This window comes from Gopherus flavomarginatus, chromosome 3 (assembly GCF_025201925.1).
Source record: "Gopherus flavomarginatus isolate rGopFla2 chromosome 3, rGopFla2.mat.asm, whole genome shotgun sequence".
NCBI lineage: Eukaryota > Metazoa > Chordata > Testudines > Testudinidae > Gopherus > Gopherus flavomarginatus.
The window spans coordinates 238962123-238978089 of NC_066619.1; the positions used below are offsets into that span (position 1 = coordinate 238962123).

Genomic DNA, 15967 nt, shown 5'->3' on the forward strand with positions numbered 1-15967 from the left:
TATACCCCTGCCGGCCCACCCGCTCCTCAGTTCCTTCTTACCGCCGTGTCGGTCGTTGGAACTGTGGAGCGCGGCATAGCTGTCCTCCACGTCCCTAGCTCTCCTTGTTAACTACCGTTATTGTTACAGTTGTTAGTTAGATCGTTAAGTATAGTTAGTTAAGTAATTAGGTGTAAATAGTATTGTAGATAGTTGTTCGCCGGTCTGGGCTGTAGCCCTTCCCGGCACCGGGCTCATGCCTGGTTCGCCGGGCTTTAAGCAGTGTGCGGCCTGTAAAAAGCCTATGCCAACCAGCGACCCCCACGACGCGTGTCTGAAGTGCCTGGGGGAATTGCACAGGTCGGATAAGTGCCGCATCTGCAAGGCTTTTAAGCCCAGGACAAAGAAGGAGAGAGACCAAAGACTCAGGACTCTCCTCATGGAGGCGGCACTTGACCCGGCAGCTTCACAGGCCGTGATCTCTGCGCCGGCACCGGATCGCACCGGCACCGGGAAGACTCCCCGGCACCGACCTTCCCCGGCACCGGGTGCAGAGGCGAGACCGTCAGCGTCTGCTACTCCAGCCAGGCAGACCCGATTGGAGCGCCCGGCATCGACATCGGCCGCGGCACCACCGGCACCGTCGACTCCGGGCCCGGTGGGTCCGTCGAGTCCGGTGCCGCCAAGCTCCCCCATAAGATCTGGGGTTGAGCTATTGGTCCCATCCACTCCGGAGACCTTCGCCTCGGCACGGGACCTTATCGCCCTAACTGAGTCTACTCAGCCGCCACCCCCGGTACCTCCGGTGCGGGTCGCATCTAGAGGCAAGCCCATGATGACGGCACCGTCTCGGGACTCGCGCTCGCGATCCAGGTCCCGACGCCACGGTCGCTCGAGATCCCGCCGCCGCTCGCAGTCCCGGCACCGCTCCCCTCGGCGGTACCGGTCGCACTCGCGGCACCGATCGACCTCCAGACGGTCGCGGTCTGACTCCAGCCGTCGATACCGGCACCGTGACTCTAGGAGCCAGTCTCGCCGTCACTCGCCGCGCCGGTCGACCTCCCGGCACCGAGCTGGTGGCAGGTCCCGGTCCCGGTCGACCTCCCGGCACCGCGTCGGTGGCAGGTCCCGGTCCCGATCCCGGCACCGAAGCAGCGGCCGGTACCGTTCCAGATCCCGGCACCGAGACAGAACCCGGTCCCGATCCCGGCGCCGCTATGACTCCCGGTACCGATCCCCGGCACCGAGAAGATCTTCGGTGCCGACCCGCGCAGACCCTTACCAGCCGGGGTCGGCCCCGCCATGGCCTTCTAGGCAGCCGTCGGTGTCTTCTCAAGCAGACAACGTGTATGCGCTGGGCACCGACAGGCAGGCGGAATTGTTTCAAGACCCTCCGCAACAGGACCAAGGTCCGCAGCAGTGGGGGTTTTGGACCCCCTGGGCATACCATCAAGCCCAGGGCCCCCAACAGCTTCCTGCTAGGCCTGCAACGGCGGAGCACAGGGTGCCGGAGGCTTCGTTGTCTCGCCCCCCTCCCTCCCCGGATGGAGAGGAAGGATCCAAGCAGCAAGACCCTGCTCTTGCTCCTGAGACAGAGGCGAGGGCTGAGGGGGACCCCCCACTGGACACTTTCTTGCCGGGGGTCTCCTCATCCTCTTCCCCTGATGAAGCGGTGGCTGGCACCTCCTCCAGTAGCCCTCCTCCGCTGGATCTCAGGGCGCACCAAGACCTCTTTAGGCGAGTAGCTCAGAATCTGAGCCTGCAAGCCAAGGAGGTCTCTGAGATCGAGGACCCTATCGTCACCATCCTCTCATCTGATGCTCCCACCAGGGTCGCCCTACCCTTCATTAGGACGATCCAGGCCAACGCCAATACAATCTGGCAGTCACCGGCCTCCATCCCCCCTACGGCGAGGGGCGTCGAGAGGAAGTACATGGCCCCCTCCAAGGGCTACGAGTACCTCCACGTCCACCCGACACCGTGTTCCCTGGTGGTGCAGTCGGTGAACGAGAGGGAGCGTCATGGGCAGGAAGCTCCAGCCCCCAAATCCAAGGAGGCCAGACGTATGGACCTCCTTGGCCGCAAGGTCTACTCAGCTGGGGCCCTTCAGCTCAGGGTTTCAAACCAACAAGCCCTGCTCAGCAGATACGCTTTTAACTCGTGGGTGGCAGCGGACAAATTCAAAGAGCTGCTGCCACAGGAGGCCCACCAAGAATTTGCGGCCATTCTGGACGAGGGCAAGAAGGTTGCACGAACCTCGTTGCAAGCTTCTTTGGACGCTGCAGACTCGGCTGCCCGCACCCTCGCCTCGGGGGTAACGATGCGCCGTATCTCCTGGCTTCAGGTCTCTGGCCTTCCACCGGAGCTCCAATACACCATCCAGGACCTCCCGTTCGAAGGCCAGGGCCTGTTTTCAGAAAAGACAGACCCCAGACTTAAGAGTCTCAAAGACAATCGGGTCATTATGCGCTCCCTCGGGATGCACACGCCGGGAACGCAGCGCAGACCCTTCCGGCCACAGCAGCAACAGCAGCGCAGGCCATACCCCCAGTTCCGCCAACGGCAGGACCTCAATAGGCGCTGTGGCAGGAATGGAAGGCGTAGGCATTCGGGGAACCGGGGGGGCAGAATCAAAGCTCCTCTAAGCCCCCGCCTGGACCCAAGCCTTTGTTTTGAAGGTGCGCCCGAGGACGCAGTAACAGTTTCCCCCACGGATCCTTCCCCCCCGTTTTCCAACCGCCTTTCGTTTTTCCTCCCGGCGTGGACCCAAATAACATCGGACCGCTGGGTCTTGCGCACGGTGCAGACGGGATACCGCCTGCAGTTTATATCGTTTCCTCCTTCCCGCCCCCCTTCCTCGTCCCTCTTCAGGGACCCCTCTCACGAGCAATTCCTTCGACAGGAGGTACAGACGCTCCTCAACAAAGGAGCTATAGAGGCGGTTCCGGAAAACGAGAAAGGCAAGGGGTTTTATTCCCGCTACTTTCTGATCCCCAAGGCCAAGGGAGGCCTCAGGCCTATCCTCGACCTGCGAGAGCTCAACAAATACCTAGTGAAGTTGAAGTTCCGCATGGTATCCCTGGGGACCATTATCCCATCCCTGGATCCGGGAGACTGGTACGCCGCCCTCGACATGCAGGACGCTTATTTTCACATTGCCATTTGGCCACACCACAGACGTTTCCTTCGATTCATGGTGGGCCGCCTTCACTACCAATTTGCAGTCCTCCCATTTGGCCTTTCTACGGCCCCGAGGGTATTTACAAAATGCATGGCAGTCGTTGTGGCACATCTCCGGCGCAGTCGTATCCACGTGTTCCCTTACCTAGACGATTGGTTAATTCGGGGCACGTCGGAGCTACAGGTTTGCAGCCACGTCCGCAGGATCACCGGCCTGTTTGCTACCTTGGGCCTCATGATCAACATAGACAAGTCCACCCTGCTCCCCACGCAGAGGGTGGAGTTCATCGGGGCCGTCCTGGACTCCACCGTGGCCAGGGCTCTTCTGCCGTTACCGAGGTTCCAGGCATTGTCGGCGATCGTTCAGCGATTGCGGGCAGCCCCCTTGACATCAATACGGACATGTCTAACCCTGTTAGGCCACATGGCAGCATGCACATTTGTGACCGGTTACGCTCGGCTCCGCATGAGGCCCCTCCAGTTGTGGCTCATCGCACATTACCGGCCGGCAAGGCAACCACTAGACATGCTGATCACAATCCCCCAGGGGGTGTTAGATTCTCTCAGCTGGTGGCTAGACCAGTCCGTAGTGTGTGCGGGGCTCCCTTTCCACCCACCTCAGCCTTCGGTGTCCCTAACAACGGATGCCTCAGATCTCGGCTGGGGGGCCCACCTGGGAACCCTGAGAACACAGGGCCTGTGGTCCCCGCAGGAGGTGAAGCTGCACATCAACATGCGGGAGTTGAGAGCAGTCCGCCTTGCTTGTCAAACGTTCTGTCACCAGCTTCGAGGTCGTTGTGTCGCGGTGTTTACCGACAACACGACGACCATGTACTATATCAACAAGCAGGGTGGCACCAGATCCTCTCCCCTATGTCACGAGGCGATGCGACTCTGGGACTTTTGTGTAGCCCACTCCATTCACCTCACGGCTTCCTTCCTCCCCGGAGTACGGAACACGCTGGCGGATCGCCTGAGCAGATCCTTCCTGTCACACGAGTGGTCCCTTCGCCCGGACGTCGCCCTCTCAATTTTCCAGAGGTGGGGTTATCCCCGTGTGGACCTCTTCGCGTCCGGGGGGAACAAGAAGTGCCAGGCGTTCTGCTCCTTTCAGGGCAGGGAGCCCGGGTCTATAGCGGATGCCTTCCTTATTCCGTGGACGACCCACTTGTACTACGCCTTTCCCCCGTTCCCACTGGTCCACAGGGTCCTTCTGAAGGTGCACAGGGACAGGGCTCGCGTGATCATGGTAGCCCCGGCATGGCCCAGGCAACATTGGTACCCCATGCTGCTGGACCTGGCCATAGCCGACCCAGTTCCCCTGCCCCTTCACCCAGACCTGATTACCCAGGAACACGGGACTCTCTGTCACCCGGACCTGCAGTCGCTGCACCTAGCGGCGTGGTTCCTGCGTGGCTGACCGGTTCTGAACTGCGCTGCTCCACCCCGGTACGGGAGGTACTTTTGGGCAGCAGGAAGCCTTCCACTAGAGCGACATACTCGGCCAAGTGGAAGCGTTTCTCCTGTTGGTGCGTGGAGAAAGGTCTCCGCCCTATGGAAGTTTCGGTGGCCAATATCTTAGACTATGTTTGGTCCCTCAAACAACAGGGCCTGGCGATATCGTCTTTGCGGGTCCACCTGGCAGCTATCTCCACCTTTCACCCGGGTGGGGATGGCCGCTCCGTTTTTTCTCACCCGACGGTGACTAGATTCCTGAAGGGGCTGGAACGTTTATACCCTAACGTCCGTCTCCCTGCTCCAACCTGGGATCTTAACCTGGTGTTGTCTCGGCTCATGGGGCCCCCCTTTGAGCCGTTAGCTACTTGCTCCCTACTCTATCTCTCTTGGAAGACTGCTTTTCTAGTAGCTATCACCTCAGCTAGGCGGGTGTCAGAACTCCGGGCTCTCGTGGTAGACCCCCCGTATACAGTCTTCCACAAAGATAAGGTGCAGCTGAGGCCACACCCTGCCTTTCTCCCCAAGGTGGTCTCGACCTTCCACATCAACCAAGAGATATTCCTCCCGGTTTTTTTCCCGAAACCTCACTCTTCAGGCAGGGAGCAACAGCTCCACTCGCTTGACGTCCGTAGGGCTCTCGCGTTCTATGTGGAGAGGACCAAACCGTTCCGCAAATCCCCCCAACTTTTCGTGGCAGTAGCGGACCGCATGAAGGGGCTTCCTATCTCCTCGCAGAGGTTATCCTCATGGGTAACGTCCTGTATCAGGACCTGCTATGAGCTGGCCCACGTTCCTACGGGCCGTGTGACTGCGCATTCTACCAGGGCGCAGGCGTCGTCGCTGGCTTTCCTCGCCCGCGTGCCCATCCAGGAAATCTGTCGGGCAGCGACCTGGTCATCGGTCCACACCTTCGCTTCCCACTACGCCCTGGTCCAGCAGTCAAGAGAGGATGCGGCCTTCGGATCTGCAGTGCTCCATGCCGCGACTTCTCACTCCAACCCCACCGCCTAGGTATGGTTGGGATTCACCTACCTGGAATGGATGTGAGCAATCACTCGAAGAAGAAAAGACGGTTACTCACCTTTGTAACTGTTGTTCTTCGAGATGTGTTGCTCACATCCATTCCACACCCGCCCTCCTTCCCCACTGTCGGAGTAGCCGGCAAGAAGGAACTGAGGAGCAGGTGGGCCGGCAGGGGTATATATCGAGCGCCATGGCGGCGCCACTCTAGGGGGCGACCTGCCGGCCCACTGGAGTTGCTAGGGTAAAAAGTTTCCGACGAACGTGCACGCGTGGCGCGCACACCTACCTGGAATGGATGTGAGCAACACATCTCGAAGAACAACAGTTACAAAGGTGAGTAACCGTCTTTTCCTCTTTGAGTAGTATCCCAATGGATGCTCCACTTTAGGTGCACATGTGCCCCATGCGCCTTTGACCGGAGATTTTTATTAGTAGCGTCCATTCAGCCCTACTTTATGCTCTGCATCAAAGCTGTATCGGGCTGCATAGGCAAACTGTTCTCAGTTCCGTCTCAACTGCCTCGGCCTGAAACACAGCTTAGCATGTCTGCGTTATGCATGCCTTGACTGCTCAGTGAGTTCATCTACTTAGTTTATTTAGTTTATGTCATTAGTTTGTTGGTTAGTAGTAGTTAGTTACTAGCTACTGAAAAGATTGTTTTATTTCCTCTGCGGGAATCCTCCCTGTGAACCCAGTTCACTAGAATTTAAATGTAATCTTACATGTAGAGAGGCTATATTGGTCAATGATGCATACTCGAAGTGCCTTCTCTTCCTGGAAGAGTAACATATCCCACAGAAGTATAACTTCTGTTTGGCCCTCAAATCCAGGGTACAGAAGAATTGGGAAATCAAGCTGAGACTGTTAATGATTGATCACTGCCTTTGCCCTGCTTCAGAGCACGGTCTGGGGCACCCCCTATACATCAGTCTCTAGGGTCTCTAGTGCCCCTTGGCCTTAGTACAACACTCTCCTAGAAAGGGTAAGACTTCAGAGGTTTCCTCTAAAGATCCTAAGAAGAGGACCTGTAATTCCCATCTTAGGTACTCATCTTGAAAAGACCTCACTCTCCAACAAGGTCAGCAGCCTCAGAGACCTTGTCCCAGGGCTTGGTATGGTACAGGTGAGGCATTCCTCCAGTGCCAGCAAGGCAGGAAAATCCTGCAGCTCTGAAGGGTAAAGGCTCCGAGAAGGCTCCAGTACCATCTAGTGTAGATGGTCAGAGCAAATACAGGAGACTGGTGGACTTTACCCCTCTCCCGGTACTCTTCTAGCACTTCGGTAGCATGTAAGACTAAGCCTCTGTCTACATCAGTGCCACCTGTGAAACCATCCTATAGGGACAAGCATACCGGTCCATTGGTGCTGCAATTCCATTTGGTGTTTCAGGACTTTAGGTATCTGAAAGACTTATCGGTGAATGCTGAACCAGAGTCTCCATTGCTGGTGATACACTTAGCAGGTGTTTTTCCCAAGACTATGAATATGGGAGTTGGATTTCCAGATTCTTGTAGGCATATTTCAAACTTGGGGATTTCCAAAATTGGACTTCTTTGCCATAAAAAATGCCATCTATTTTGTTCAAGATGGGAGTGCCTAGATTGCAGTTTCTTGGGGTACATCTTCTTCCTTACTTGGACTTGCATTACCCAAGATGCCTCTGATTCACAAAGTGATGAATAAAATCACACAGGGCAAGACCAGAGTTATTCTAATCACCCCAACGTGGTATAGGCAGGCATGGATTCCTTACTTGTTTTGTCTAGCTCTTTGTCTCCAGCAATAAATCTTCCAATCACTCTCCAGCTGCTCTCCCAGGACACCAGTTGTCTACTGCATCCCAATCTAAGTATTCTCCACCTCAAAGCATGGGTCCTCTGTGGTTCACAGGAGTAGAGTCAGTCTGTTCTGCAGAAGTGCTACAGATATTATTAAATAGTTGGGAAGAGTATACCAGAAATACTTACCTTCAGAAGTGGAGATGATTTAATCACTGGTGTGAACTCCAGAATGCTGCCCCTAAATCTGCCTTGCTTCCGCTTGTTCTGGAATACTTGGTGCAACTAAAGAAAATCAGATTATCACTTAACTCTCTCAAGGTTCATTTGGTGGCATTAACAGCTTTTCATATAACTGTTGAGACGTTCTCATTGTTTGCTCTCTCTACAACTATAAGGTTCATGAAAGATCTGGGTAATCTCTTCCCACTGGTGAAAGTCCCCACCCCAGGTTGGGATCTTAATTTGGTTCTTAAAAGTCTCATGAAATCTCCTTTTGAACCTGCTCCTTACTGAATTTGTCCACGTAAAAATCCTTCTTAGTGAAATGGAGAAATTGGGGCCTTAATGTCAGACCCTCATTTCATGGTATTCTACAAGGACAAAGTTTCCTTACGACCACACGCCTGGTTTCTTCCTAAAGTGTCTTCTGAGGTTCCTCTGAATCAGATAATTTACCTGCCAGTTTTCTTTCCAAAACCACATAACGCCAATCTGGAGACTGCCCTCCAGACTCTAGATCGGGGTAGGTAACCTATGGCACAGGTGCCGAAAGTGGCACGCGAGCTGATTTTCAGTGGCACTCACGCTGCCTGGGTCCTGGCCACTGGTCCGGAGGGCTCTGCATTTTATTTAATTTCAAATGAAGCTTCTTAAACATTTTAAAAACCTTATTTACTTTACATACAACAATAGTTTAGTTATATATTATAGACTTATAGAAAGAGACCTTCTAAGAACATTAAAATGTATTACTGGCACACAAAACCTTAAATTAGAGTGAATGAATGAAGATTTGGCACACCGCTTCTGAAAGGTTGCCGACCCCTGCTCTAGATGTCAGGCGGGCATTAGCCTTCTATCTAGATAAGACTAGATCATTTTGTAAATCTTTTAGACTGTTCATTTCATTTGTGGACAGATCTAAACAATTTGCTATTTCTACTCAAAGACTATCAAAATGTATTTCAGAGTGTATTATAGCTTCTTACTGTGCTGCCAGCATCCTACCCCCTGTTGGTCTGTCAGCTCACTTGACAGGGTCACAATCTGCATCTATGCCTGTAATTAAAAATGTCCCAGTATCTGATATCTACAGAGCTGCTACATGGTCTTCTGTACAGACCTTTTCCAGAAACTATGCTTTAGTTTATGCCACTAGATCTGATGTGGCAGTTGGCATTGTAGTTCTTTCCTATGTGCTGGCACTGATTCCGAAACTCCCTCCTCCCTCTTTGGATAATGCTTCGGAGTCACCTGAAGTGGAGCACCCAAAGAACAAAGAGAAGTTACTCACTCTGTGCCGTAACTGTGGTTCTTCGAGATGTGTCCCTCTATGGGTGCTCCACTACCTGCCATCCTTTCCTCTGCTTCAGAGTTTCCTTCTGAGACTCTGGGTATGTCTACACTACAAAATTAGGTCAATTTTATAGAAGTAGATTTTTAGAAATCGATTTTATACAGTCAATTGCATATGTCCACACTAAGCACGTTAAGTTGGCAGAATATGTCCTCACTACTATAGCTAGCATAGACTTATGGAGTGGTGCACTGTGGGTAGCTATCCCACAGTTCCCGCAGTCTCCTCCACCCATTGGAATTCTGGGTTAAGCTCCCAATGCCTGATGGGGCAAAAACATTGTTGAGGCTGGTTTGGGGGTCATGTTGTCAGTCTCCCCTCCCTCTGTGAAAGATACAGCAGATAATCGTTTCACGCCCTTTTCCCTGGGTTACCCGTGCAGACGCCATACCCCGGCAAGCATGGAGCCCGCTCAGCTCACCGTCACTGCTGTTGTGGGCAAGTCTTCTGTGGGGGCTGCTGTGATCCAAGTAGCCAGTGCAATCATTGATGTTCTGTTATCAAGGGTAGTGACTCTGGGAAATGTGCAGGCCTTTTTAGATTTTAGGTGCATCATATTCCTGTCCTATGTTGTTTCTGCGCTCTATGATTCTGGGAGGACTGCATGCCTCCACAGGTGCCAAGTCCCAGCTGACCCTGCCTTAGTTTCCAAAACCTAGTTTCCTTCTTCAGCCCTCTCCAGGGACAACATCTGTGGTATAGATATGAGTTATCAGTACATAAACCTGATACACATGAAAAACTGAAAATGAGAGAACAATGTAAAATTAAATTTAATATAAAATAAATATGTATTGGTCTTCCTTATAGAACTGCACACATTTTTCATATCCTGGATGTGTTATAGTGATTCTTTGTTTCTTCCACCATTGCTAAACTAGGTCCTGGTGTTGGGGTCTTTTTGCTTCCAGAAGCAGATAAACTGTTTTGTTCTTCAAGTTATTCTGATGTGAAGTTTTTTATATACTTTTATATAGAAATTTTTATAAACTTAATTAAAAGTCTCTAGCCGAGGTTCCTTAAGGAGTGTAGCATATCATTCTTATTGTTACTATGTGCATAATGTATTATTTGTATAAACTTTCCCAGTAGTAGACTACAGTACTGTGTAGGAAATCTGTCTAGAGCAGGGGTTCTCACAACAAAATTTTTGGTGGCCTCAGAGTAGTCCACCAATTCTTGCTGGTGGCAGCTCTGACAAATCCATCTCTCTGTCCCTGTCTCCCCTTCAGTGGGAGCCCGCCCTGGGGAAGGTGGGTTGGGAACTTACTGGCTGCCTGTGGAGTCCCGGACAGGAGCAGGAGGGCTGCACAGGGCAGTGCACCAGAAACTGAACACCACAGCTGCTTCCAGTGCTGTGCACACTGGTTCTCTGTGTCTCCAGAGGCGCAGCCCATAAGGTGACTGCACGGTGCAGGGCTCCAATACCTGTTGGCAGTGCTAACACCAAGGCAGCGTATTCAAGAGCAACAGCTGGGTGCTGCAGAGAGGGGCCACAGCTTTGTGCCATGTCTCCATCTTTGCCCATGCTGTGGAGGCTGTTGTAGCCACAAAAAAATCCACTGGTGGCTGCGTGCAGCCACAGTGGCCCAGGAGCGGCGGAAGCTCCCTAAAAGTGTGTGGGGGGCCACCAGTGCCTGAACCGTGGTCCCGCCCTCACGCCACTGCTTCCCCCAAGGCCTGCCCTTGTGCCACCTTTTCTCTCTGACGCCCCACCCCAACCTTTCCCCTAAGGCCCCGCCCCCGCACTGCCTCCTCCCCTGGGGCCCTGCTCCTGTGCTGCCTCTCCCCACCCCTGACCCTACTTTCCTCTCACTCCTCTCTGCCCCTTCCCCTATCACTCGCTCTTATGGCCAGTAAAAAGTGGGAAGGGCATAGACCTCCCACTTTTAATAGTGATGGGGCCATGGCCCTCTGGTGCCCGCTGTTCCAGTTCCCTTGCTGTGACCATGTTGAGAAACGCTTGTCTAGACATATGCTTAACTAGCTAGACTCATTGAGGCTGGCTCTCTGGGTCAGGTTGGAATCTTTGGGAAACATGGTATTGTTTTCCAGATCTATCATGTTATCTGTTACTATACTAGTGTATCTAACATGCACAGTGATTCAGCATATTATCCTTCTCCAAATTTGCAATCAAAGGGAAATGAATGGATAGAGTGTAACAGTCCCTAAGCATAGTCTTATAAGTTACAGGAAAGTTCTGATTTTTTTCCCCTCAATGTGGACAATTTATCTGAATAAAAAATTCACTGGAAAAAAAATGTACTGAAAATAAAATGAAAAAACCTACAAAAGCTTTATGAAAGTAAATTTGCTTTTATTCACTATACAGTGAAGAAACACATTTTCTGCAGCCTTAGCGATGAGCATAAAATCTTTCCATCTTGTAACTTAACTCTTGACAATATTTACATGTTATTTTTCAAAATTGTTTAAAATTATCAGTCCATTCAGTTGTTCATTTTTTACAACTTCCCTTCAACTTTAGGCATGTTGAGTCAGATAAGTTCATACACTGACATTTGGTAGTCACTGTGTCTATAATCGGTTTGCAGTATTGATCAGCTGCTTTTATGTTTATTATAATTAAAGTAAGAAACAAATACTCAATAAATTCAGCAGTGTAAAGACTAAAAGATAAAATGAATAAGACATGACATCTGCAAAATAATGGTTGGATTTCTGGTGCATAATCCATTTGTAATATTCTGCATGAGACATAGAGCTTTGATGCAGAGCAGTTAGTCTATTATAAAAATCCCTTAAATATTTATCCTGAACTTTAAGAACAAACAAACAAATGTAGCCATCTTCCATAATTTAGCATTTGTGTTTTGTTTTCTTGCATACTTAAAATAGTTTATTGTTAAGTGGGTGCAATCCTACAGATCAAACCAGGACTTGTAGGATAGTCTATTTTTGAATTGACCTGAATGTTTCTCTTAGCTTAGTTATTAGGAGCATTTACGCGCTGCTAAAATTGAAATAGTATTCAAATGATTGTTGAGGCAACTTTTAAGTTATACACACCCCGCATTTTTCCTTGTGATAGTCTTAAAGTACATATTTCCAGTTCAAAGTGGTCTGCTAGCAAAATAGAAGATAATACTATTTCAAAATTATCTGCGTACTTTCATACTATCCCAACAATTGTACTATCTGCTTGCTCACTAGTAAAGCTGTCTGACGTTTATGAGAGACAAAGTGGGTGAGGAAATATCTTTTATTGGACCAATTTCTGTTGGTGAGAGAGACAAGCTTTTGAGCTACACAGAGCTCTTCCCCAGGACCAGTTTTGAAATGATACTATCTGCTACTTTGCTAGCAGATAGATAATTTTGAAATGGTACTATATACCTGAGGAAGAGTCCTGTGTAATTTGAAAGCATGTCTCTCTTAGCAACAGAAGTTGGTCTAATAAAAAATATTATCTCACCTACCTTGTCTCTCTAATATCCTGGGATCAACACAGCTACAACAACACTGCATACAGTAATGATGTTTGAGTCAACTTAAGTGCTGTGGTTTGGGAGACGGAGATCAATTAAGTTTGAAACTCCAAATGATTCTCAATGTAAGCACTGTCTGATTCATTTAACACCCTCTTTCAACTTTTATTTGAAGCAAATTTATTGTTCTTCAGAACACCTGGATTGTAAGGTACTGTCATGACATGCACTTCAAGGAATAATAAGGAAAATGTGTGTGTAACTTGTTGGTACTATAATAATTGTACATGGTTTTTTGTCTCTTTTTTAGCACTGCAAAATACAATATAATCACATTCCTGCCAAGGTTTCTTTATTCCCAGTTCAGAAGAGCTGCTAATGCATTTTTTCTTTTTATTGCATTACTTCAGGTAAGCGCAACTAAAAAAAAATCTGAATTTCAAAACATTTAAGTGCTAATACATTCCATATGTTACTATTATAGCTATTTGAATGTTTTGCAGAAATTCCTTGTGTCCATCTAATTAAATCATGTGATACGGCTTTAATGAATTAAGAATAAAATGTCAGTGAAATACTGGATATTTATACATCTCATTCTGCAACTGTCTTATTTATGGAAAATATTTTCTTACTTGGAATTTTTTTTTCTCATTATGGCCTGAACTTAACTGATGGGCTAACAGACCTGTTCTCATTGTAGAAGTCCTCCATCATGATAAATTAATATTTCAGACAAATAAACTAATACTTTTGGTTTACCAACCTGTATTTGATCAGGACTAAGGTTCATCCTTTACAAAAAGTGCCAGAAGATCTTTGATCACAGATGGACAGGGCCTCACTTTGAAGTCTCTTCCAGGAGACTGCACTTCCATCTCTAATACTGGTCAATTAGCAGAGTGCTGATTGAGAGAAAAACATGCAACCTTACTGAATCACCAGCACAGCTTCTTGTAGAAAGGATCTTCAGGAAGTGGTCAGCCCTGATCCATCTTAGCTTAAGATCTGACACCATTGCAGTCAAAGATATTGATGCATATCAAAACCAAGTAATTAATTTAAAATAGACATTTATTTTTAAAATTTGAGATTCTCATGTGACATTTCTACATAGGTGACTCTGACATTAACTAGTACTAGTACCAATTACTATACCAAGTGCAGCAGAGTGATATTTAACTCTTCCATTACTTAACTGTTGAACTTTGATTGCCTTAGAGAGGAGACTATTTATGTGCTTCATCCACCTGATGTCCATCTTATTCAGAAGTGCTTTTTTAAAAGAAGGGCACAATACTTTTGAACTGCATTGGTTTAAAATATTTCACATTCATTTTAAGTTGATAATGTAAAGGCAGACCATATAGCTGGTGTGATACATTATATATGCTATACCCAATGACTGAAGTTTGAACTGTGGACAGGAATAGTGACAAAGTTACATTTATATTTAACATTTTTAAATTCACCTAAATCAGTGTTGTTGTATATTAATTAGTCAATATATGCAATTAACAAAGGAGGAAAGCTCTCCTCATCTTCGTGATATTGGCTGTATTTTGTACCATAACACTAGTCACATGGCACTTAATAGTCACTCTCACGCCTTCTGCCTCTATCATGAGTGATTGTCAAATATTCAGATGAATGTGGATAACTGGAGTTATCAGTGTTTGCCATAGAACTAAGCAGTTCATCTATCTGTAGTTACTGTAACACACACAATAGTTCATTGTGAACATTAGATCACCCAGCTATACCCATGCATAGGCTATTTGCTTATCAGTTTTGTGGGTTTTTTAGTTTTTGTGATCTTGCAACCAGAGGTGTTAATGAGGATGTAGGACTTGCCTTTTTCTGGTATAAATGAACATTTTAAATATGAATCTTCTTAGCAGGAGAAACCTCTATTTAAAATCTGAAATTCTGTTAATTGGGAAACACTAATAAAAGAAACAAGTACAAATCCTCTACTGCAATTTAAGACTATAAAATAAGAATGCAAAGAACACACAAGTAAAAAATCTGATTTTGATTTTTTAATACCTGATTTTTATCCCTCCTGAACACAGTGCTTTGTAAATGCAGTCCTCCTTTGGACAACTTACATCTAACTTCAAAGAAAATAGTGAATGGATTCCATTGGTCATGGGGCAGTTGAACTTTAGATCCCCGTTCTTGAAAACACTGAAGCATATGCATAACTTCACTCATGAGAGGTATCAAAGGGGTAGCCGTGTTAGTCTGGATCTAAGCAGCAAAGAATCCTGTGGCACCTTATAGACTAACAGACGTTTTGGAGCATGAGCTTTCGTAGGTGAATACCCATTTCGTCAGATGCATGTAGTGGAAATTTCCAGGGGCAGGTATATATATGCAAGCAAGCTAGAGATAATGAGGTTAGTTCAATCAGGGAGGATGAGGCCCTGCTGTAGCAGTTGAGATGTGAAAACCAAGGGAGGAGAAACTGGTTTTGTAGTTGGCAAGCCATTCACAGTCTTTGTTTAATCCTGAGCTGATGGTGTCAAATTTGCAGATGAACTGAAGCTCAGCAGTTTCTCTTTGAAGTCTGGTCCTGAAGTTTTTTTGCTTCAGGATGGCCACCTTAAGGTCTGCTATAGTGTGGCCAGGGAGGTTGAAGTGTTCTCCTACAGGTTTCTGTATATTGCCCAGAAACCTGTAGGAGAACACTTCAACCTCCCTGGCGACACTATAGCAGACCTTAAGGTGGCCACTTCAAAGAGAAACTGCTGAGCTTCAGTTCATCTGCAAATTTGACACCATCAGCTCTGGATTAAACAAAGACACTGAATGGCTTGCCAACTACAAAACCAGTTTCTCCTCCCTTGGTTTTCACACCTCAGCTGCTAGAACAGGGCCTCATCCTCCCTGATTGAACTAACCTCATTATCTCTAGCTTGCTTGCATATATATACCTGCCCCTGGAAATTTCCACTACATGCATCTAACGAACTAGGTATTAAGGTGCCACAGGATTCTTTGCTACTTTCACTCATGAGAATAATTCCTCTGAATACTTTTAAAAATGTAACCACTCGTGCTTTACTATGCCATGTCTTTTGGGTCTGTATGATAGCCATCACAGAGAAAACCGTCAGCACTACATTACAAAAGTATTAAACTATCTCTTATGTTAAACAAAAGAGTTTTACTGAGACACTGGAAAGCTCAGGGTACGTCTACACTACAGGATTATTCCAATTTTACATAAACCGGTTTTGTAAAACAGATTGTATAAAGTCGAATGCACGTGGCCACACTAAGCACAGTAATTCAGCGATGTGCGTCCATGTACCGAGGCTAGCGTCAATTTCTGGAGCATTGCACTGTGGGTAGCTATCCTGTAGCTATCCCATAGTTCCTGCAGTCTCCCCCGCTCATTGGAATTCTGGGTTGAGATCCCAATGCATGATAGTGCAAAAACAGTGTCGCGGGTGATTCTGGGTAAATGTCGTCACTCATTCTTCCTCCATGAAAGCAACGGCAGACAATCA

The 15967-nt window shown here is 48.1% G+C and overlaps 2 protein-coding genes across 4 annotated transcripts in view; one reads left to right on the forward strand and one right to left on the reverse strand.

Moving 5' to 3' along the window:
* The window catches only part of LOC127048267 (uncharacterized), a 426185-nt gene that overhangs the window by 286480 nt on the left and 123738 nt on the right, over nt 1-15967 (reverse strand). The gene's annotated exons all lie outside the window — the stretch shown is intronic.
* The window catches only part of ATP8A1 (ATPase phospholipid transporting 8A1), a 267561-nt gene that overhangs the window by 22442 nt on the left and 229152 nt on the right, over nt 1-15967 (forward strand). For all 3 annotated transcript variants that reach the window (XM_050947405.1, XM_050947406.1, XM_050947404.1), the window contains exon 3: nt 12760-12859. In XM_050947405.1, coding sequence (XP_050803362.1) covers nt 12760-12859 — 100 coding nt within the window. The remainder of the gene's footprint in view (nt 1-12759; nt 12860-15967) is intronic.